The 26242-nt window shown below is 35.4% G+C and overlaps 1 protein-coding gene across 1 annotated transcript in view; it reads right to left on the minus strand.

Annotated features, from left to right (window-relative positions):
• Positions 1–26242, minus strand: part of LOC150098313 (uncharacterized) — a 571066-nt gene that overhangs the window by 314793 nt on the left and 230031 nt on the right. Inside the window, exons 12-13 of the mRNA XM_090405143.1 lie at positions 20442–20495; positions 197–250 (exon numbers count right to left, since the gene is read on the minus strand). Coding sequence (XP_090261269.1) covers positions 197–250; positions 20442–20495 — 108 coding nt within the window. The remainder of the gene's footprint in view (positions 1–196; positions 251–20441; positions 20496–26242) is intronic.

Here is a 26242-nt window from a genome sequence, read left to right on the forward strand (position 1 = left end):
GAGTGGTGAGAGCACAAACGATGAATAATTTCAAGAAGTGGTATGATGGATTTTGTGTTTTCTAGGGTGGGCCTCCTGTGATGAGTCTTCTGACTCCATGGAAGTCCTGAATAATAATAATAATAATAATAATAATTTCGATTTTTAAAATTAAATGTACATATTTCATAATTAGTGTACTAGTAAGCCAAATTACCTTGAATCCCAATGGCCCAGGTGCTCCCCTTTCACCATCTTTTCCACTTTGTCCCTGAAATAAAAATTCTATATATGATTTCTCTGATATAATAAAAAAAAATTGGTAATTAAAGTAATAATAAGAAAGCTCTGTAAAAATGTCACTCGAACACACATCTCACATAATCGTTTATACCATGTTACTATTAAGTAGCATGGTATAAACAAAAGCAAATAAATTAAGATATGGATATGTATCCATAAGGAAAACAATTTTAATGAAAATATGAAATTCACTCCAATTCAAGGCAATTCCAATGAAAAAGGTTATATTCTCAGAGGATCTTAGATAAATTTTGAAACTTCATTTTGTTTGGTTTAATTTCATTTCATTGAATGTTTCATTTTAATTTTTCTTTGTTATTATCATCACCATCATGCATATCAAGGATTCAGGCCATGGCCTGTTCCAGCCTTAGAAGTCATCGTTGAATCGTTTAAGAGGACGTCCTGGTTTTCTTTTTCCTAATGACTTGTACTTTAAAGCTTGTTTTGGTAATCTTTTTGTTTTCATTCTTTGAACATGTTCCATCCATTTATGTTTATATTTTTTAATTTTTTCTATTACTGGTTCTTGGTTTAATTCTTTCATAATTTCTTCATTTCTTTTGTGATCAAATAGGGTATACTTTGCAGTTTTTCTCATAAACTTAATTTCTGCTGTTATTAATCTTTGTTTGTCTTTTTGTTTTATTGTCCAGATTTCGCTTCCATACATTAAGACTGGTAGCTAACATATTGTATACTTTTAGTCTGGTTTGTTTTTGAACTAGGTTTGGTTTAAATATAGAGTTAATTACACCTGTTATTTTTAAATATTTTGCAATTTTCATGTTTATATTTCTTTTAGTGTTACACGGCGATCAGCATTCATTTTAAAATTTTATAGAATTTACAACCATGTTAAAAAAAAAACTTTTTTATTATCCCGACGTTTTGATCTTCACATCAAGATCATCATCTGGAGCATACATAAATATACAAGACAAGCTGAGTTACATTATTAACTGTAAGCTAGAGAAACAATGATTTGATCACATGTTATTCTGTTGGCATGACCTCTAGTCAAAAAAATAAAATAAAATAAAAAATTAAAATTAAAAGTAAATAAAATAAAATAATAATAAAAAAAAATTATAAATTACATCAGGCTAAATTAAATTTATGAAGACAGAAATAAACATTCTTTCAGGTGGTTTTCTTTCAGAAACAATGATGTCCTATTTTTTAGTATTACAATTCTTATTTTTGATTTAAGATACTGGATTTTCTAGTACTGTTTATAGTTGTTCTTAGTGAGGAAGGTTCCATAGGTCGAATATATACCTTCCACATGTTTGGGATTTTCAGACCATCATTACTGTTCAGATTGGGGTGGTTGATAATAATCTCACAGGCTTCCTTAAATTTTTGTTCATAACATGTTTAGTGCGATGTAGACAGCTGGTGCTTTTTCATTCAATTCTGTGTAAGGTATTCAGGGCAGGATCAGAAGGGCCAGCTTCACCATCATTGTTTCTCTAGCTTACTGTTAATAATGTAACTCAGCTTGTCTTGTATATTTATGTATGCTCCAGATGATGATCTTGATGTGAAGATTGAAACGTCTGGATAATAAAAAAGTGTTGTTTTTTTTTAACACAGTTGTAAATTCCGTAAAATTTACAACTTATGAACTTATGAAAATGAATTTATATTTATATATTTTTCATTTTCATATGTGATCATACATCCTAGGTAGTTAAATGAATTCACCTATTCTAAGATCTTGTTATCTATTACTATTTTAGTTCTTGCCCTTTAAAGGCCATAGTTTTTGATTTTTCTGTTGATATTATCATACCATAATCTTTGGCTATCTCATTTAGATCTAAAATAGCTTTCTGTAAGTTATCTTCAGAATTTGTAATTATTATTTGGTTGTCGGCAAAAAGGAGAGTGTTTAAGTTCACTGTAGGAGAAAGTTTAATATCTTGATGTAAATTTTTATTCCATTTTATTATTATTTCATTTCAGTAAATATTAAAAACAGTTGCTGAGAGGGGACATCCCTGTCAGACCCCTTGGTTTATCTCTCTCGTATATGATAGCTCGTGATTTAATCTTATTTGTATTTGGTTATTTTTATATATACTTGTGATAGCTTTTAGGATATTATTTGGTATTTGTCTTTCTTTTAATATGTTAAATAATATGTTTCTTTTATCTCTGTAAAATGCAATATGTGTTTCTAAATTGTATTCTCTTCTTTTCTCTATTATTAATTTTAGGCAAAAGGCCGGGTCTATACATGATCATCCTTTTCTAAATCCATTCTGTACTTCTAAAATAAGGTTTTCAGAATATTTCTTTGTTATAAAATCATAATATAATATTATAATATTCTCTGTATCCATGAAATCAAAATATTTTAGACAGAAACTATTTGTCCATCATCAGTAATATAATAAACAAATCTTTAAAAGAACAGAGAAGAATCAGTTTCAATTCATGAAAAAAAAACCAATTGCTAGAATACAGTAAAGAATACAGTAAACCCTCGATTTTATGAACCTCTATTTAATAGACTTTGGATTTAACGGACAAAATTTCCGGTCCGTTATGTCACATGTGAAAATTAACACCCTGTTAATTTTAAAATGATTTTAACCAAGATTTGCTTATAATTAAATTAAATTAAATTAATTAAATAATATAATTTTTTTCTTATTAATTTCCTGTTATTAAAGTTTATTTTCGGAAAAATGTTTGTTTATTTATTTCGATATAGATCGCAGACTTTTTTTTAGAGCCTCAAAACCATGGTGAGGTTATAAACAATAATACATATAGAAAACTTTTCTGTGAAATTAAACTTTTCATAGATACAGTACTTAATTACATAAAAGTTTCTACATAAGTAAAAACATGTAAATTACCTAATTTGTCAATTTTTTAACATACGCATTTGGAAAATCTACTTTATTATATAACGGACTTTCAGATTTAATGGACTCCCTCACCCAAATTAGTCCGTTATATCGAGGTTTTACTGTATTCGATTTATTTGCACAAAAAAAAAAAATACAAAAACACACAAGGACTCACTTTTAATCAGTATGGGCGTGGCAAACCTGAGGTACCTGATGCTGGACCATGCCTTACTTCCTGTAATATATATATATATATATATATATATATATGTTACATTATCTATAGACTGGTCTCTCCCCTTCTTTCTCTCCATCTTTCTTTTCTTCTTGCTCTTTACCCCCAATGCTAATAGAGTATTCAAGGAGCATGGGTGAATCTTTACTATTTTGCTATTTCATTTCAACTTATGTAGTGGGAGTCTGCCTCACCTAGTAGATGAAAGTTTCTGTGAAATTAAACTTTTCACAGAATTGGGGAACAAAACTTCCTAGATATGTGGGACCCTGCAACCCTACCAATTTTTTCTTGCGGTCACCTCACTCCAAAATGCTAATATGGTTGTGCCTTATAATACATCTCATGTGGCATCAGTTGTTGCTCAGAATAATCAGAGGCACATTCAGGGGTTAGGCAGAGGGTCTTGTTTGAGAAGCATATTACAGTCTCCAACAAAAGTCAGTGATACTGTGAATGAGGAATACAGACGGTATAGGATTAGCCTTAGAGGGGAATTTCACATAGGCAAATGAAATGTTTGGGGTCAATAGATTGATACTCTTGAGATTGTCTGTACAGAGATGGAGAGGTAAAATTGACATCCTGGGAATTACAGAGACCAAATGGAATGGAGAAGGTCAAAAGATTGAATGGTAAGCTAGTTGTTTACTCAGGAGACAATTCAAATCTTCATGGGGTAGCTGTGATGCTGAAAACAGTTCAGGAAAGAAACCTTCTTGGTTATAACCCCATTAATGACAGGATAGTTAGTATTAGACTTAATGCTCATCCTTCCAATGTATCAGTCATGGTAGTTCAAGCACCCCACATGGAGAGGCCTGATGAAGAGAGTGATGAAGTCTATGAAACTTACAGACTGTTTTGGACTGCCTACCAAGAAGAGACGTACTTTACATCTTGGGGAACTTTAATGCAAAAGTGGGAAACAGTATGAGAGTTAGGTCTGAGTGTAGCATGCTTGGTCTGAGTGAACATATCTCAGGCCAAAAAGAAGATCAAGAGACTCATGGATATCATATTCAACATGGGAACTAATCGAAGATGGTTGGGAAAACAAAGAGACAGAAGAAATATAAGGGATTACATAGAGAAGGCAGTAGAGCCATCAAGCAGGACAAAGAAAAGTTTTATACTAATAACTGAACAGATAGAGTTCCAGATGAGGCACAATTATAAACGGATGTTTCATTTAATTCGTGACTTAAAGCACAAGTTTAAGCCCAAATTGAATGTCATCAAAGACAGGAATGGAGCACTATTAACAGAAGAATTGGAAATCAAAAACGGATAGAAAGAATACTGTGATGAACTGTACAACAGAGTGGATAAAGAAAATTTGGCGGATCCCTCTCCCCAGGAAATTTTTGATTTGGAATCTCCTCCACTTAGGCATGAAGTTGAAACAGCAGTTACGTAGCTTAACAGTAATAAGGTCCCAGGTAAAGACAGAATCTCAGCAGAGTTAATTAAGGACACAGTGGGATAGAGGGATAACAGTGTTTCATAGACTGATTACAAGAAAATGAGAGAGAGGATGATGGACTATAGACTGGAAAAAGTAGGTTTTCATTACATAAGAGGGGAGATATGAAGGATTGCAAGAATTATAAAACTATTAGTTTAATATCTCATGCAAGCAAGATTTTAGTAAAGATCATTCTAGATAGAATTGAGACCAAAGTTGAGGTAGAGATGCCTGATGAAAAATAGGTTTTACAGGGAGCAAGAAGCCACAGTAAGAACAGGTGTTGGATTAACTGACTGGCTGAAGTTGGAAGGAGAGTTAGGCAAGGATGTTTATTTTCTCCTTACTTGTTTAGTATCTATGCTGAGGACATGAGTGAAGCATTGGATGAGCTCAAGACAGGAATTAGGATAGTTGGTATATAGACTGGTAATCTGAGGTATGCTGATGATACCATAGTCCTCTGTGACAAGTTCTTGACAAAGTTAATGAGATCAGTAATAACAGAGTACTTCAGCTCAATCCTAGCAATGCTCTGAGAAACAAGTGTACCTTAATGGAGAAAAATTAATTGTGAAGTGAAGTGAAAAACAGTGAAGAACTGCTGTTCAGAAGATGTCAAAAAAGCGATGAGGAATGGCTAAAACAACAGCAAGAGACTTGTTTAAAAGCTGTTTTCCCCACTCATTCAGGACATAAGTATACAGAGGATTTGAAATAGGAAGTGATCACTATTTAGTTTCGAGCAGGATAAAATTGAATTTCATATTTTAAGGAAGAAATATTTTGCGCTAGATACTACAGAATTTTGTGGCATGTGGTGCTTGTGGCAAGTATGCATCCCAGCAGTTAGGTATCTGGCAAATGAGATAATGGGGAGTACATTTGTGCACAAAATATAGGCAATGGGAAGAACTTAGTGAATTAAAGATCACCATAACAGACATCTTTGCATCAGGGGCAGGAGAATCTGAGCTTAGAGGGCTGAGTACTGTGACAGAGGATGAGAATAATGAGTGAAATATGAATGAAAAAAATAAAATTGGGAGTGTGGGAAGTTTATAAAATTGTGAAGTTTTCAGACATGATCTTAATTGGGAGGATCAATGGTAAGTAAGAGTGGCTAACTTGCAGAGAGAGATAGACGAGCTGACAGAGGAGGTGGAATGTCTTGGGAATGAGATGAGAAGTATGAAAGATGAGAGTAGGCAAATGGAAGAGATGAATGCAAGGCAAATCAGAGTAAGAATGAGAGAGAGTTATGGGAATGATAGAGAATAGAAACAGTAGGAGAGAGGGAAGGGGAAGAATGCAAGGGAGTGCTGAAACCAGGGATAGAGAGATGACAGGAAGGCAAGCTAGTAGGGGAACACAGAGAGAAAGTGTTAGAGGAGAGAGAGAGGGAAACAAGTGAGTAATAAACAAACAGAGTGGTAAGAGGTGTTTTGTATGAAGACTCGGTGATCAGTGGTGTGCAAAATAGGATGCCAGAGGAGTGTTTGCCTGGAGGAAAGATAGAAAGTGTGGTTATGGCAATTAAGTGGGGTGAAATGGTCTATGAGATGATTGTGATGGTGGGCACAAATAACTCGAGAGGCAGATTAAATTGGTGGCGAGAGATTGTACAAAAGAAAACGCAGAGAGGAAAGAGAGTGTGTATGTTGCCAAGGTATGATAATGACAAGCTGAGCAGAAGAACAATAATACTATAGGCATTTCAAAACAATGTGTAGGATATATTTGCATGAAGAATTGCAAATGAAAAAGCTTTGCACAATATGGGTGCCGTGCGTGCTCACAGCAGATCAAAAACGCACTTACATGAAAATCTCTGAACAGTTCTTGGAGCGTTTTAACAAGAATAAAACTGATTTTGTGCATCAATTTATTACTATGGATGAGACTTGGATTCATCATTACACACCAGAATCCAAACAGCAGTCAAAACAGTGAACAGAAGCCGGTTGTTCAGCGCCAAAGAAGACAAAGTCAGTTCCATCAGCAAGAAAGGTCATGGCATGCTAAAGTTTTTGCTAAAGGCATTTTGTTTATTAATTATCTTGAAAAGGGTAAAACAATAACTGGGGAATATTATTCCAATCTTTTAACCAGACTAGAAGAAAAAATTCATGAGAAATGACCCAGTTTGCAGAAGAAAAAAATCATCTTTCATCAGGACAATGCACCAGCCCACAAAGGTGTCTTGGCAATGGGAAAATTAAGGGACTGCACTATTAATTGTTGGAACATCCATCCTATTCCCCAGATTTAGCTTGCTCTTTCTTCTATCTCTTCCCAAAACTAAAACTCTTCCTCACTGGTCAGTGTTTTTCTTTGAATCAAGAGGTGATTGCAGCTGTAGAGGGGGTATTTTGCAGATCTTACTGAGAACCAGGATAATAGCGCTGGAAGAAATGTATTAGTCTTAAGGGAGATTATATTGAAAAATAAAAATAATTTTGAAATTATAAATTTGTTTTTTTTATTGTTAGGTCGAGAACTTTTCAGAACACCCTCATATTCCCATATTAGTGTCTCTCACATATGTTAACCACCCAACCGGCCAAGACATATATATATATATGTTCAGGTTACCATGGATGCAAAGTGCATATTAAAATTGTAATGCCATTGATATTACATTGAAATATATGATGGATACGAAGTGTAGAGGAGTGATGTATTTTATCCATATTGACGGCGGCATGGTTAAAGCAGTAACCTCTAGGATGATATACCTTGGCAAAGTGGTCACTCAGTAACTCAACCATTTTATCTGCTTCTCTCTCCTCATTAAGGTTCCATATTGATTCTCTCTCTTTCTTGCCACATAATGAAAGAACTCTTTGGGATTTCCTTTGGGCTGCTTCGCTAGATTATTCTCATAATCTGATTTTGCTTTCCTTGCCATGTTGGTCAACTTTCTTTCCTGAGCCTTGTACTGTTCATGAGTTTGCTGGTCACCTTTTTCTTTATATACCCAACTCAACATTTTCTTCTTCTGCAGCTCATGCTTAATGATAATACTCATCCACCTATCTCCTATCTGATTAACCCTGCTTACCTTAGGTATACATTTTAATATTGCTTCCTCTAGGTGACCAGTAACTATATTACATGCACTACCAGCATCCTTACTCTCCAGTGTTTTAAAGCAAGGCACAGATTTAAGTTTCTTCCTAAGCTTGTCATAATCACCTGCCTTGTAGTTCCACATATAACCCTGCCTTGACAAAACATCTCCCAAGTCAAGACCACATGGTAACTTTCACCAATCAGAAGCAATGTGGTCACGTTGGTTATGGATAGCTCTTCTGGTCCTATGACCAGGTCTAATATCCTCCAGCCCCTAGTTCCCTCCATCACATGCTGCCTTAATTATCTTTTAGTAGTTGTATAAATTCTATTTCCATCCTGCCATATGATATTTCTTCCTTCCAGTCTATATCTCTATAGTTGAAGTTATTATTATTATTATTATCCCAAGACCTCATGGAGTCAAAGACTCATCTAGGAGGACCTTTTTTCATACACACAGCTCATCATACTGTGCCTTAAACACACTCCAATTTTCTGCAGATACCACACCCTGAGGCAAGGCATTCCAATCATTCACAACTCTGTATGAAAAAAACCTGCTCCTCACTCTCTTTATACAGCTTCTGATCTCCTACCATTTGCTGCAAAACCTCTCCAATATTAATCCTATAACAACCCCTTGCTAACTTGTAGGTCTCTATCATATCACCCCTCCTATCTACTAGACTCTGTAAACTGCATTTTCTCAACCTTCTTCATATTCGACATTCCAAAGATCAGAAACTATCTTACTAAGTCTTCTCTAGATCCTTTCTGACATCTCTTTATCTTAAAAGATATTTTTTTCTTGTTGTTGTTGTTTGCTGAACTCCTCAAACCACATAGAATAAGAGTGACCTTTAAACCTAAAGATACAATTCGACAACTCTTAAGATCTCCAAAAGACTTCCATCCTTTCTTTAAATATGCTGGAGTTTACAATATCCCATGCTCATGTGGTTTAAGTTACATTGGCCAAACTTCAAGAAGCCTTGAGATAAGACAGAGAGAACACATTGGATATGTCAAAAATAACAGACAAGATATATCGGGCTTATCTTCCCATTCTAATAAGTAAGTAGATTACAAAAACATGAACTCCCGTTAGAAACTCCATGCTGTATATCAAAGATAATACCATTGTTGTCAATCCAATTCTGGATTCTAGTTCTCACTTGCTTCTCCAACAACTTAACCACAACACCTAATAAACAGATGCCTATAATTCGATGCCTGCGTTCTATCAACTCCCTTATGAAGCGGCACAATCTTGTCTCCTTCCACTCCTTTGGAACTCGAACCAGTGCAAGACTCATGTTAATAAAATATGTCAAGGCAGATGTCAACTACCTGGCACATTCCTTTAGAATACATGGTGATATATTATCAAGTCCCACAGCCTTATTTACATTTAGTTTGCTCAACTCCACATACACCTCTTACTTACTTACAGTCAGTCTCTCTTCACAATCATCAACTGCTCTCAATCTCTCCAGGAAGTCACATTCACAAGATTGAAAGACCTTTATGAACTTCTCATTAAGTATCTCCACTATATCTTCTGTAGTAGTTGTCCTTATACCATTTTCTCCAATCAGTGTCATCTTTCCATATAAGCATTCTTTTTTTTGCTGGCTACATATTGAAAGAACTCCTTAGGATTCTTTTTGGCTTCATTAGCTAACTGCTGCTCATAAATCACTTTTGCTATCTCTACCAACCAAGTCAACTACCTTGACTGGTCTTTGTAATCCTCATGGAATTGATTATTACCACTTCGCTTATGCTGCCTCCATAATGACCTTTTTCTCTTTATTGCATGCTTATTCTTTTCATTTATCCATTTCACACCTACCTTATTTAAACTTCTGACTCTTGAAATACATTTAGACATTGCTTCTACTAGATAGTTCTTGAATATCCCACAAGCTGCATTGATCTCTTTTCCAGCTAACTCCTCATTCCATGCTACACCTGCAAGTTGTCTTCTGAGCTCTTCATAATCACCAGCCTTGTAGTTCCACATATACCTTTTTATCACAGAGGTCCTGCCACTGCTAGCAACCACCCAGGTAATTACTTCATAGTCACTGTCACTGACTGGAAGGTGATTTAACACCTCATTTAAAATTACATCCTCTGATGTGACGATCAAATCCAAGACCCTTAATCCTCGTGTGTTGTCTGTTAAGTCCCCCATAATAATCACTCGACCTGTACTCATTGTTCTAATTTGGCAATGTCTTCCAGATCATCTGTGGTACTCCCTGGCCTATAGCAATGACCAACGGTATATTTTTCTTACTGACCTTAATCTCACACCAGATTATTTCAAATGAACAACCACTGTACCACCTATCTCTTATTCCTTTTGGCTGCAATTCATCCGCAGCCAAAAGGAATAAGGAATACTATCACAGTAGTACTCCTCAGCCCATCCTATCTTCTCTATTTTCCCTGAAAATAATAAACCCTTCACATTCAATCCCTGTAAGTACATTATCTGCCATTAAAAAAGTCTCACTATTGCCTATAAGTTTTGGCAAGGTTGCACTAACCAACTAACCGATGCAAAAAACTCCTTCCTCTCATTCCTGATATTTCTGGAATAGTATAGAAAAACCGCAGGATCCCTGTAGCCCACCCCACCTTTATTTTTTGAACTGACTACTCTATTCAATATTTTTGCTTGAGAGACTAGATCCCTCACTTGGTCATTCTCCTGCTCACTCATTTTCATGGGTGCCTTCACACAAACTCACTTGCTTCCACCCTAATTGCTTATTTGATGATCAAATTTAAATCTACTAAATAGATTTAGATGATAAAAATATGATCAAAATATGATTGAAATAGATGATCAAATTTAAATCTACTGTAATGCGACATCTTTGTCTGGTTGATGGATGGCAATTATCATCCTTGAGCCACACTACAATATGATGTTAAGAGGATTTCCAAACCTTACCATTAAGGACCTTCTAAACCAAGCAGGAATTTTCTGAGAACAAACAATCTGTACAATATTTTCATACCAGCACAAGAGTTATCTTTTTTTCCTACCACCTACTAAAGTGCCTCCAACATCTTACCTGGTATCTATCAAGCACCCTGTTAAGGCAATTGCTATTTTTGGCAGACCAGCCATTCTGCTACTCATTGTTAAAAGAATCTAAGAACAAGATTATAGCACCAAGATTACATAAAATTTCAAGAATCAGAAGGCTCTGGCTTTGCTTTTCATGCCATTGACATGAGACATAGAATTCATTGGGATGAGTTGAGACAAAGATGTTACATTACAGTAGATTTGAATTCAATCATCTAATTCTTGAAATATGCAAAACATAGGATGTCATCATCCTAATCATGATCAAACATACCGCATGCATATCTTCAAGTATTGAGAAGTAATTGCCATAAATTGTTCATAAATATTTTATTTATTTTTTATTTATTAATATACATATTTTTTTATTTTGAAGTACATAACTATATCTGGTTCCCTGGAACTGTAATAGAATTTTCTCCTGTTCACTCAGCTGCAACCGAGACACATGGAAGTATGACTTCCATGTGTTCGATGTGTTCGCACTGTTCGATTAATTCTTGTGCTAATAGTTTGAATGTTTTAAACATTTTTTTTTTTTACTCTATTCTCTCCCTGAATGATGCTCAGTGAGCAAAATATATAGGAGTTGTTACATTCTAATTTCCCTTACGTATGTTAAACCATTTTTTAAATTATCATTACATAAGTAGATTACTAAAGCAAGACCTGCCCTTCACAAATCTAGCTGACTATGATAAAGAATCCAGTGTCAGTCAATAAAACAATAACATAATTATATCTTCTAGAAATACTGAAGTCTCAGCCTTTGTAGAAAGTTTTTTTGTGCCTGGTTGCAAAGTAAATTATACTTGCCAATAAATTATATTTTTGTTTATTCCTGTACCTAAATGTAAGCAAACAAAGTTTGTGTGGGAAATATTTTCATGACTACATTACTTGTATATAGCTGTTGACTACATTAATTACCTAAGTGTCGCATAATGCAAAGCACAGTTCCTTACACATGTGTACACTTTGATAAAAAATTAAACAAGTATATAATTTTTTGGCAAACAATTTACTTTTTAATCAAGTGGATGAACTTTCTACAGCTATCTCTGGATCAGAGATAGCTGTAGAAAAATTATGAAAGTAAATTATGAAAAAATTATTGAATATTGAAAATATGGAAAATTATTGATTAATTCAACCTTGGCGTCTTCCAAGGTTGATGCTTGTTTGTGAGCTGCCCTGAGAGTAGATCCCTCCCATTCTATAGGCAGGACAGTAGGCCTTTGTGTGCTGTGCATTATGAGATATTAAGGCAATTGATGTGAAGTCAATAGTTTCTATATACAAATAGCATATTCATTATATTATTAACATCAGACCTCCAGGACTCATTGCAGTGAGTCCACATTCTCAATCAAGGATATCGTGTAACCATGTCTTAAATCTATTCACAGTTTCTGCACTCACCAACATCAAACTTTCGGGCAATGTATTCCACTGACCAAAGGATGGCCTCTTATTCTACCCTTGTTTCTCTCTACTTCATGAAACATCTTCTTCACAATGATCTGGTAACAACCCCTCACCAACTTATGTCTCAATCATATCCTCTCTTCCTCTTCAATTCACAAAACACTGCAAATTGCATTCCTCGATCTTTCTTCACACCTCACATTTCATAGACCTGACACTAACTCAGTGAATCTTCTCTGGATTCTCTCTCTAAGATATCCTCATTTGCTTGAAAAACAAGTGACCAAATCTGCAGTAGTCCATATGCAGCCTGACCAAGACCCCTCCTGCAGGGGAAACCATAACCACTTTGCTTCTGCATGTCAAGGTCCTCCTCACCATTGCGATGATCTGGCATAATGTTCTTTTTAACAACTACTCTTTTGTAACAACTTTAGCAATGTGGCTCGTGAACTTCAAGTCTCTGTCTACCATTTCCTTTAGTGTTACATGGTGATTAGCATTCATTTCAGACAAATTATGGAAACTACAACCCTGTTAGAAATGACTATTTTAATTTCCCAAAATTTTGACCTTAATATGAAGTATGGCCTTCATATGGCCTGGAGTATGACCTGAATATGAAGGTCAAAACGTCGGGAAATTAAAATAGTTATTTCTAACATGGTTGTAGTCTCTATAATTTGTCTGAAATGAACAAATGAACTCTGTCTACAATTATTCTCCCAGATTTCCTATCTCTTCCACCTTTTTCAAAATTTCTCCATTATTTTTCCGTTAATTATATACTCTACATCCTGATAGCTCTGCTCAATTTGCCCATTCACATGGTCTACTAAGATATTTGTGACTCAGGTTGTTGGGAGAATGACAACGATTATCTGGAATTTTGGTGAGATGTGAACAATATGTGTTAAATCATTAGTGACAACAAACAGTTTGGTTTCTCTTCAAGTTTGGTCTGTGAAGTTGGAGAAAATTAGGCAATCTAAATTGTGGATGCAACATTCTTACAACAAAAGCCCTTCTTACAAAAGGCATCACACATGATGTAATGAAGCAATCTGAGGTGAGATGTTGTGGAGGATGATAATTAAAGATCTGTTTTGATCTGGATTGATGCAGTATGCAGTGCCCTAGAATGAAATGTAAGATCTGACAAATATTAAAGTCCTGACAACAGTTTTGTGGAAAGCGTCTGATATGAAACTAGTAATAAACAAAATCGTGTAATACTATTTGCTATACATTATTCGAGGATACATAGCAGGCATTGCAATAGATACAATAACAATGAAATTTATTTCAAGAACTAAATTTAATACTAAATATTGTTTGACTGCATGTCTTAGCCAGGAGAACTAGTGTTAGACTGGCTGCCAAATCGCTCTAGCTCAATTAATGTTACCCAGGGTGCACCAGGACGAGGTGAGCTAGATTACACTCCTTTTAATTTTATATGTTTTTAAAGTGACAGTGTATTGTACTGCATTTTTTGTTAATCATGCCATACGAATAAATAAATAAATAAATGCTAAATATGGGGTTGAGTATACTCTCTGAAGTATATCAAGTAAATAAGCTTATAAATATGACATACATAAATTACAACTAACATAAAATCAAATTTCACTTAACTCTAGCTGGAATGATAACATTAATCTCAAAGGTTTTATACATATATAAAATGAAATAGAGATAAAACAAACTTAACCAGCTCCTGGGAAATAATTTTTGAATGTTCCAGCTGTGATTGCAGCAGAATTCAATAAGTATTCGGTGAGTGTAAACGCAAATATTGGCAGAGACATTCAGAAACATGGATGCAACTGTAGAATTCAAACTACAAACACTAATGCTTGAAATACTATCCACTAACCAAACTAACTATACTATTTATTAACCATTGAAGGTAGAGTGGGGACATGCAGTGAGAGGGGATACACTCTTGGACATGACAATCACAATCATGACATCACCAATGTTATTTTAATTCATAAGAACTGTTCATTAGATAAAGTGAACAATTAATACTAATCAGGCATTAGTGTAATCAACAATGTGATGAAAAAATTAATTACAGATTGTATCAGACATATTATTGACAGAACTTGCTAAGAATTATCAGAGGAATCCTCTGAGGACAACTCTCACTCATTCAAACACATATCTATAAAGTTCCTTCTTTCTTCGTGAGCACTTGCCTACATTTTTATGCTTCAGCATCTTCTGTGTGGTGCTGAGAAGAGACAATAAAAATTTGCTGAGAGGAATAGAAATGATTTCACTAAGGAGAAGCCAATTATGACAAAGCTGTTTAGTTTTCATGAAGAGGTCAAGATAAAAATATACTATTAGTAGTAATTTTTCCAATCCTCCATGGAGTCACAAGCCTCATCACAGGAGACATGTTACAATCACACTACGTGTTGTACCACACCATGAATATATCTATCAGAGGAGTATTCACCAACCATAGTAGCAACATAACTCATCTATGCACATCACTGAATGCAAAAAAAAAAAAAAAAAAAACCTTTCATTTCCTTACTCACATCACCCTTAGACAGTTTTTATGGATGATCTCTCATTCTCATACTTCCAATTGTCCTATTGTCCTATGAAATATTTCAGCTATATTTATCTGATAGCATCCCCCTAACTAAATTATATCATATAACCTCAATCATATCATCTCTTATCTTCCCAGCTCTGAAGAGCATTCCTCAACATGTGCTCATATTCAATTTTAACAATATTCATGGCTAAGAATATGAGACCATCAAACATACCTTTATAAAAAATGGATACAGTATAAAAACCATTCACAAGATCCTCCACAAAGATACCACTAATAACAAAAAAAGATTTCAAGAATGCTATTGCTATACCATATGTTAGAGGCATTTCAGAAAAAACAGACAGAACACTACACAAATACAACATCAAAACCACCTTTAAACCCCCGACAAAATTAAGACACCTACTCAGTTCTTCCAAGGATCCCCTGCCACACTTAGCCTGCCCAGGGGTTTACAAAATAGATTGTACATGTAACATACCATACATAGGGGAAACAGGGCGAACCATCCCAATCAGAAAGGATGAACACAAACGTCACATAAAATACCTCCATTTTGGAAAAACCGGCCTTTCTGACCACGCACTCCAAACATACCACAGAATTGACTGGAAAGGTACCAAGTCCCAACACCGCACCAAAACCTGGTTCGAACGGAAATTCAAGGAAGCATGTGAAATGCTCAAACATGATCCGAATCTGAATAAAAATGATGGTCTAACAATTCCAAGAATGTGGAGGACCCATCTACAGCCTTCATGGCAACCAAGAAGAAGAATCTCAATACAAGAAGACTTGGTGAAGTGTGTTTTTTTTTCCCCCCTCCTGAACATTCAATAGCAACCTGTACTGTACAAATCCAGAAGATAATCATAATATAACAATATAAACTGTATAATTCCAGAAGAATCCTAGTACGTGAGGACTTTAGCAGAGTTTATTGTAGTTTTTATTTTATTTTTGTTTATTTTATTTTATGTATTTTATTTTATTTATTTATTTAATTTTTTTTTATCACTAGAGGGCAGGCTAAGAAAAAAGATTAGTTAACAACGTAGATGTAATTTACTTGTATAGAGTGCAACAGCATGTAGCTTGTTCTTATACACATGTATCCTTCTGAAGATGACCTCAATACAGGGGTCGAAACATAAAGTTATTATTTTATTATTAATCAGTAAAATAATCTTTTCAACATGTGTTTTGTGTCCCTAAATTCATAAATATGAATGCTGATCACCGTGTAACCTTAAAAGAAAGATTTTTCTCTGTAAATTGCATATGTTCTGAAAGCTGATTTGTCTGTATGTGAAATGAAAAATCCTGAGTTTCCAGGAAAAAAAAATCTTGCTACCTCCATATGAGATCAGCTAACTTGGTTTCAACTGAAAAAGCCCATATAAGGATTCCCCTTGTCACAACAAGAATCGAACCCAGGTCTCTTCCAATCGAAAGGCGTAATGTTCTGCTGTTCTTCCAATTATGTTATGGAAGCTGTTACTTTGTGACTTTTGAAATGTGTACTTAGAATCCTAATAACTGGATTTACCTTATAAAAGGAATGTACACCAAGATTATACTATAAATAAGAATTATAAATTACTTAAATAAAAGAGCCAATAGGCTTCACTTCGGCGATGTAACATTATTTAATTTAAGGGGATAAATCCCACATTATTTCAAAGCCAAATAAGAAACTCAAAGATCGGAATCAAAGAGTTTCATGTTGAATATAGTAAACTATAAAAGTTTTGGCGGATTGTAGCGTAAGCTAAAGCACGTAGTTCAACAGTAGAGCAACTCGTTGCAAAGATGGATAAAGTTCTGATCACTATTTCTAGTATTACCCATAATGTAAAACACATCTCCTGGGAGATGTATGATGATATACATTATGGTGGAAGGTCACTACCCAGACCGGTTTCAACCTTTATTGAGATCTCAACAGCAAGTAGGAAGACCAGGTAATACTACCGTTATAGCGAAAAGAACTTATAACTTATAAAAGAATGTTATAGCAAAACGAACTTATGTACATAAGTTCTTTTCGCTATAACGTTAGTATTACCTGGTTTACTTACTCACTGATGAGACCTCAATAAAGGTTGAAACCTTTCACCATAATCTATAACATCATAATAATTTCGTCTGATGTATTAAAATAAAGAACTTTTATTATTAAAAGACCAGAAGATAAATGATAAAATATACAAAGAGCCAACACGTTTCACTAGCCACTGTCTAGCATTTTCAAGGCTGAACTGGTGTGAAAACAAATGCATTAAGTTACATTTCAAACATACATTTAAGTAACTGTTAGGCCGTTACATTTGATCATTCTGTTTGAAGGCGTGCATGTGTTCGAAAATGTATGTTTGAAATGTAACTTAATGCATTTGTTTTCACACCAGTTCAGCCTTGAAAATGCTAGACAGTGGCTAGTGAAACTTGTTGGCTCTTTGTATATTTTATCATTTATCTTCTGGTCTTTTAATAATAAAAGTTCTTTATTTTAATACATCAGACCAAATATGTACAATTTAAGTTCACAAATGAAACATAAAGTTCAGTGCTTTGAGAAGAACAAATGCAAAAAAGCTAAGTTACTAAACCACCTTACTTTTCTGAAGCGATGTAGAGATTTTGCTATCATCCTGAAGTTCTTAGTAGTAAAAGGGCATATCCAATCTACAACAGCAAAAAGAATATACCACAAGACTTCGTTAGCGCTATTAAGAGAAAGGATACAACATACCAGGTATGAGCTTAACATTATTGACGCAAAGTGTAGAGATCAATTTGATGACATATCGAACAGTTTGGACTACACAACTTGGAATGATATTGACCAAATATTACATCGTAGGTACGAAAAAACTTTCACAATGAGTAAAATTAGACAAATTAAAAAATTCGAATTTCTGTATAAGAAAAAATTCCAGTCGCATCACAGTCTGCCTAACAACAAAGTGATTTTTAACTTTTCAGATTACAAGCTTTCTAATCACGAATCAGAAATCCTAAAAAAGGGTTTCAATTTTGCCATCTCCCCTAATTTTATCCCTAAAATGGATTTCATATGTGGGATAGAAAAAAGTCTTTTTCCTCTTCCAGAGGCTACAGCAAATGCTATCAGGTTCAAGAGTACGATTATTCTTGCTTCAGCAAAACCACCAATACCTAATATCACTCCTTATGATAAGAAAGCTCTCCGCAACTTACGTAACAACAAAGACATAATAACAAAAGCCGATAAAGGAAATTCAATGGTCATTCTCAACTCGAAAGATTATTTTGATAAGATTAACTTGTTACTAGCAGACATTTCCACTTACTAAGTCTTAGATAAAAATCCCATCATGAGTAATCATCTGGAGACTAACGCTCTTATCCGCAATATGACCGGTTGGTCGGATGAACTTAAAAAACAACTTAAATCATTACATCCTATTACTCCACGCCTTTATGGGGCTCCCAAGATTCATAAAGAAAACGTATCTCTTCGTCCAATAGTTGATGGAAGATCCTCACCTACATACCTACTAGCAAAGCATCTGGCAAAATTAATGAAAGAAACAATTAGACACACAGAGACCTACATTAAAAACTCTCAACAATTTGTAGAAAAAATCAAGAGTATTAATATATATCAGAAACGGACATTATGGCTAGTCTTGATGTAGTTTCCATATTCACTAATGTACCGATCATAGAGGTGGTTAACATTCTGAAAGATCTTTTCCCTCAAGACATCACACAGCTGTTTCATCATTGCCTGAAATCAAATTTCTTCAAATTTAACAACACTGTATACAAACAATTGGAAGGTCTAGCCATGGGTAGTCCTCTGTCACCACCATGTGCAGACCTTTTTATGGAATTCTTTCCACCATTGTACCAAAACCGTCAATTTGGTGGAGATATGTCGATGACGTGTTCATCATCTGGAAAGATACCATGGAAAACCTTTTCGTGTTTCTGAACAAAATCAACTCACTACACAATAAGATCAAATTCACTATAGAACTAGAGAAGAACAAAGAACTTCCTTTTCTTGACATCCTAGTGAGGAGAGAAGATAACAATTTCCAACTGTCCATTTACAAGAAACCCACAGATACTGGTAGATATCTACATTATTCGTACAACCATCATAGATCACAAAAACACAGCATCATTCACATGCTCCATAATAGAGCTTAAGGTCTATTTCAAAAGAAACAGATGTGCAGAGAGAACTGTCACTAATAGCTAACACTCTATTTCTTAATGGATACCCTTCTAACATTTTAAACAAATGGCTATTTAAAGACAACCACCAACAACGTGTTACGGTGCCCCAATATGTGTCCACAGCTGTCATTCCATATATTAATTCAGTTTCCACAAAATTGGCGAGAATGTTAAAAGCTCATAACATCAGAGTGGTTTTTAAACTAACTACCATAATCAGACAAATCTTAAGATCACCTAAAGATGAGGTACCTTTCTTCAAATGTCTTGGAGTATATGAAATTCCATGCACGTGTGGCCTTTCTTACGTTGGTCAGACTTCTAGAAGTTTTGAAATAAGACAGAAGGAACATGTGGGGGATGTCAATCATAATAGAATCATCACATCTGGTTTAGCTCATCATTTCTCAACATCAAATCACGTTATAGATTGGAAAAACAGTTCTATGCCTTACATCGAGAATGACTACAGATACAGAACTTTAAAAGAAGCAGCTGTGGTACTATGCACAGGCAATAATTTAAATAGAAATCAGGGTATTATTCTTAAAGACATATGGAAAAATCTCATCATCTCTCTCAGCTCGACAGAATTACAACATGCAAAAAACTACACAACATGTGGTCATGTACCGGAATCTGACTGAAGCTTTTGAACACATGAACGCCTTCAAACAGAATGATCAAATGTAACGGCCTAACAGTTACTAAAATGTATGTTTGAAATGTAACTTAATGCATTTGTTTTCACACCAGTTCAGCCTTGAAAATGCTAGACAGTGGCTAGTGAAACTTGTTGGCTCTTTGTATATTTTATCATTTATCTTCTGGTCTTTTAATAATTTAGTTCTTTACTTTTATAGTTTACTATATTCAGCATGAAACTCTTTGATTCCGATCTTTGAGTTTCTTATTCGGCTTTGAAATAATGTGGGATTTAATATCCCCTTAATTTAAATAAGAATTATAAAGTTATAAAGATGGATAAAGTTATAGAATGGATAATTCTTCATAAGTTATAAAGAATTACCCATTCTAATAAATAAACCTGACAGGAGGTTGATTCAAAGTGAAATTAATTCAAATTCTCCTCTGCACAACCAGCCAGCAAACATCCTTTTAAATTTTTTCTGTCACATAATCAATATACAAACACTTACCCTTCGACCAGGCCTTCCTGTCAATCCCATCATGCCACGAAGCCCTCTTGGACCCTGCAAAACAATTTATATTTTAATGTGAATGGCTGAATATACTGTAATGTGACAGGTTGTTTAATTTCAATATGCAAGAATTATAAAAAATGAAAGCTTATTTAATATTATTATTATTATTACATTCCATAAAGTAGGCCAACTTATCAGGTGAGGTTCATTCAACTGGCAATAATTTCAGCATACTGTATCTTAAAATCCTTCACACTCCCTGCATTAACAACACATTTAGGAATTGAGTTCTATTCACTGACTGTTTGACAGGTAAAAAAATCTACTCACACCCTTCTTCATCACACACTTACATAACTTCCAGGAATGGTCTCTGGTTCTTCCCCTGTCATCTTCCACTCTTTTTACAATCCCTCTGAATTAATCCAATAAAACTGTCTCCATCATATCAACTCTTTTCCTCTTAACCATCAAACTCTGCAATGCAAAGTCCTTTGACCTCTCTCCATAGCTAACAATCTAGAATACTGTCTTAGTCACTTGTCTCTGGATCCTCTCCAATGTTCCATATCACAATGAAAACCAAGTGATGAATGTATTGGAAAAGCGAGATGCATGTATAGTGGTCTCGTATCTCCTCAATTTCCACCAAAATTTCCCCACCAAGTGTATACTTTGTATCCCATTGTTGCTCACTAAATTTCAGAACCTTACATTTTGTATTATTGAATTGAGAGTTCCATACTGTTGCCCACTCATATAATCTATTCAAGTCCTCCTGTAAGACTACAACATCTGCTTGATTCCTCATCACTCTTCTCCAGTTTTGCATTTACAATCAGTTGTATGTCATTAGTTAAACTTATCCAATATCATCGATATACAAATTAAATAACGATGGTCCCAAAAGTGACCCAGTGGTGTGCTACACCACTAGTGACTTTCATCTTTTGAGATATTCCCCCCCCACACACACACAACTTGCTAACACAAGCTGTTCACCTATCCAACACACTAGTCAATAATCCAATCCTATCTGCTTCAGTTTAGTGACCAACATGTGGTGTGGCAGTCTATCGAAAGACTTTGCAAAATCTAAGTATACCAGTGTATATGCATCTTGACCAATACATTTGTCACCTTGTTATAGTACATAAGTTTGTAAAACATGACTTCACTTTAACAAACTCATGCTGAACAAGCACAAAGAATGCCACTGTTATCAACTCACTTTTGTATACTATCTATAACCAACCTCTCCAATGCCTTACCTTCCCATTCCCATTCATGTGTCGTCTCCTATCTAGGAGGTTGACAACCATGATGTGACTCATGGTTAACTACGGGTGTAATGACATGTGGTCAGGACCCTATCTCTTCCACATATTGTCATAAGTATTCACGACTGTAATCCGTGTATGTTCAAAGGGCCAATTTGCCTGTCCTGAGGGACAAAAAAACCCAAGTTTCTGGATGAAAAAACCCTCTTCCGTATGAAACTGGCTAACTCACCTTTAGTCGAAACAGATCAGGTAAAGATTCCTCACATCATAGACGAGAATCGAACCCAGGTGTTTCCGACCAAAGGGCTTCATCTATACTGACTGAGCTACGGAGGCTCAATACCTTAGCTACAACTCCAGATATACAGATAGGCTTATAATTTCTTGCCTTAGCCTTATCACTATCTTTGCGAAATGGAACAGTTTGGATTTGTGCTGTTGCAAGACTCTTGTTAAACAGGTATGCCAAGGATGATGATAACTCCTTAGAACATTCCCTTAAGACAGCTGGTGATATGTCATCAATTCCTATTGTCTTATTGACATCTAGCTTACTTAATTCCTTGTATATCTCTCGCTCACTCATTTCATTCTCTACAACTGAGCTTCTGATTTGACACTGATTATGAAACACCTTGATGAATTGCTCACTGAATATCTTGACTACAACCTCTGCAGTAGTTACCAATATCCAACTTTCATCCAATATAAGGCTGTGTATAGGAAGTGGACTTCTTATCATAGTGGCACACACATCATAGTGCCACTATGATAAGAAGTACACAGACATGTAAGGATAAGGAAGCAGTTGTACCACTGTATAAAGCACTGGTCAGGCCACACTTGGATTATTGTGCTCAGATTTGGTCACCTGTTTTTTATTGTGATGTGAAAACAGTGGAGAAGGTCCAGAGACAAATGACTAAGACAGTATCAGAACTCTATAATGTTAGTTATGGAGAGAGGTTTGCACTGCAGAGTTTTTTTGATAAGAGGAAAATAGGTGCTACGATAAAGATGTTTAAGTTATTGAGGGGATTTTATTGGATTAATTCAGAGGCAAGAGTGGAAGAACCAGAGGCCATCCTGGGAAGTTATGTGAGAGTGTGGTGAAGAAGGATGTGAGGAATAGATTTTTCAGGTGATGAGGATATACTGGAAAGAGTCCAGACAACACTGACTAAATGTATTCTTTGGGATGTGGGATATGAGGACAAATTGAGGGAATGCAGTTTGCAAAGCCTTTTAAGTTGGAGGAAGAGAGGGAATGTAATTGAGACATTTAAGTTGGTAAAGGGTTGTTACTAGGTTAATGTGAAAGAATTTTTTCGTAGAATGTTACAAGGGGGTAGAACAAGGGGGACATTCCTGGAAGCTGTATAAGGAGGGTGTGAGCAGGGGAAGGTTCTTTGCATAGAGAGTAGTTGGTCAGTAGAATGCATTGCCTGAAATTGTAGTGAATGCAGATATATTAAATGGGTTTAAAGCATGGTTTGATGGGCACTGTGTGTAATAGTGTTTGCCTGATGTTGACTCCATGGAGGTATGGTGTTAATAATAATAATAATTATAATATTTCACTGATCCCAATAATCTTTTGGCAGAATGAGACCATCGGTGTCACCTGGCATTTGTAAAAAGAAACATCAATGCATTGTGACCATCATTTCTATACCCATTTCTACACCACAAATGAAGTCCACCTCACATACAGCTCTCTTCTGTCCTCAAGACGATGTGGAGAGCTTGCAGGATGATTTAAATAGGCTGTCAGTATGGGGAAAAGATAATGAGTGTCAGTTCAATGTGGAGAAATGTAAAGTTATGCATTTTGGGATAAATAGATTACAAGCCATATAATGCATTGATGGCACTGTACTCCAGGATATAAATGAAGCAAGAGATTTAAAGGTGGTGGTAGTCAGAGAGTTAAAGGCAAGAGGACATATCGCTAAGGTCGCAAAGGTAGCCCATAAGATTACTTAGCTATTGAAGAACAAATTAACAAGTAGAGATAAGGAAGTTGTTATTCTTGTTTATAAGGCCTTGATATGTCTGCATCTGGATTACTGTACTCAAGTCTGGTCCCCTAGGTTTCTTGGGGATGAGGAAGCAGTGGATCGGATTCAGAGGTGAGCGATCAAGATGGTGAGTGGCCTGTGGAATGTTTCCTATGAGAATAGATCGAAGGTATGTGGATTGCAGAAGTTGGTTGATAGGAGAAAAAAGAGGGAATTATGATAGAAACATTTATGTTGCTTAAACGTTGTAACGTTTTATAGTACAGATGCATGGGAAAACCAGAACAAGGAGTCATCCCTGGAAGTTGAATAATAAAAGTGTGGTTAGAAGGGGTGTGGGGACAAGATTTTTTGCTTGGAGTGTTGTGAATGAGTGGAATGGGTTGCCAGAGTCAGTTGTGAGTGTTCTGTCTGTTAATGGGTTCAAAGAAAGGTAGGATAGATTTATACTGTGTGGATAGATTGGGTCTCGGGTGATGAGACTTCAGACTCCATGGAGGTGCTCGTATTATAATAATAATAATAACATGACAATAATAATTATTATTATTATTATTATTCTCTCCAGACTTCATTTGACCCTGCAACATGCCATACATTTTTGCATCTCCGAAGTGACTATTCCAACCAGAAGTTATGCTTGCTACCATCCACACTGGCAACTCTAGTTTCCCCTGCTCTACCACTCTCACTTCCCCATAGAACAACATTCCCTTCAGATGCCACAGCCTTCCTTGTTCAAATGGAGCCCACCTTGCATACAGCTAGGTGGGACCAGACTCCTCTGTTCCTCAAATGTACTCCAGGTATGCGCATAATCCAGGGCTCTCTTTTGATAGATTTGTTATCTTGTCATTTACTGTTGATTCTCTTAACTCTGCATTATCTGTAATACACTCATTAGCTTCCATGTCACATTCTTCTGCTGCAAAATTTCAAGGAATAACCTCAGAAATTTCCCAATTTTTCAATATATCTCAATGTATTAGGAATGGTTGTAATTTTAGCAATTTGGACCACAATATTTCAAAATTATGTGTGCTCCTTAGCCAGGTTTTCTATGTAGCTGGAGTAAAAAAGTAGTTTCTAAAAACTTAAACTTACAGGGTGTTCGGGATAAATTTGACATATTTATAATTAATTATATTTTTCCGTAAGTTACATGTATTAACACACACTTCTCTTCATTTAAAAGTTTGGACCCTTCTTCATTCATATACAAGATGTCAGAAAGGATGGATAGCTGGAACCCACCTGAATCATGGAAGAGAATAACTTGTATCATGATGATTCGTGCCCGCCATCAAAATAAGGATATTACGACTGCTGCCCAATGCTCCCTGAATACAGTAAAAACAATCAGGCATGAACTAGAGACTTGCAATGGTGACTACGAGGATGTAGCAAGAAGAAAGATCCCTAGCAGACGATCTGATTGCGTTCGTACAGCAGAATTCCTCGCAAATCTGCAGGAACAGGTGTGGAAGAACCCTGGCATTGGAATTCGGGCTTTGTTCGTGGAGTTGCTAACTGTAGTCAAGCCCTGGATAACAAGGGTAACCAATGGTAGGCCGTATGTATGGCAGCAGGATTCGGCCCCTTGCCACACCTCTGGGAAAAGTCAAAAATGGTTGTCTGAAAATTTCTACGACTTCACCAGTCCAAATGTTTGGCCTCCAAACTCCCCAGACCTTAACCCCATGGATTATTTTGTATGGGGCGCAGTTGAAAAAGACACCAATCGCACTTCCAGTAATACAAAAGCCCAGTTAATGGATAAAATTAAAACAGTTTTTGCGGCCCTTCCCAGGGAGACTGTAGCATCAGCTTGTTCGAGGTTCCGAAGCAGAATTGAAGCTGTGATCGATGCTAATGGTGGTTATTTTGAGTAAATCTTGTTGATAGTATTGTAATTAACTCTGCCTGTAATGTTTTTTTGTCAATTCATTAAATTTAATAGATACAAAGAAGATTTTCTTTTTCCTTACGAAACTGTCAAATTTATCCCGAACACCCTGTACATGAAGGAAATTTACTAGATGTAGAATTTTCTCCCAAGTATCTAAGACATTTTCAGAATGTTAACAACAACAGAACACAAAATAAAATACAATAAAAGAATATATTTTAAAAAAAAATACCACTATGTGTAAGCAAAACAATAAATGATCATTAAATTCCCAATTTAAAAAAATATAAAATTACATAAAAATAAAAAATGAATTAATCTTATAAGATAATAATCAGGAATTTACATAGGATTCATACAATAATATTTCACATAAAAGGGATAACCAAAGGTCATCTGATGATAGCAGGGGAATTAAGTCCACATAAGATAGACATGAAAAAGGGAAATAGTGGCACTGGTAATGAGGCACTGTGATGCAGCATGGAAGTTGACAGAAAGACATATTTAGTTGGATGTTGCTATAGGCCAGGGAATGTGGAAGGTGTTGATGAAGAAATGTATAAACAACTTGGATTAGTG

The sequence above is a fragment of the Typopeltis vanoorti genome, chromosome 15 (assembly GCF_054136105.1).
Source record: "Typopeltis vanoorti isolate ZY-2024b chromosome 15, IOZ_Tvanoo_1.0, whole genome shotgun sequence".
NCBI lineage: Eukaryota > Metazoa > Arthropoda > Arachnida > Uropygi > Thelyphonidae > Typopeltis > Typopeltis vanoorti.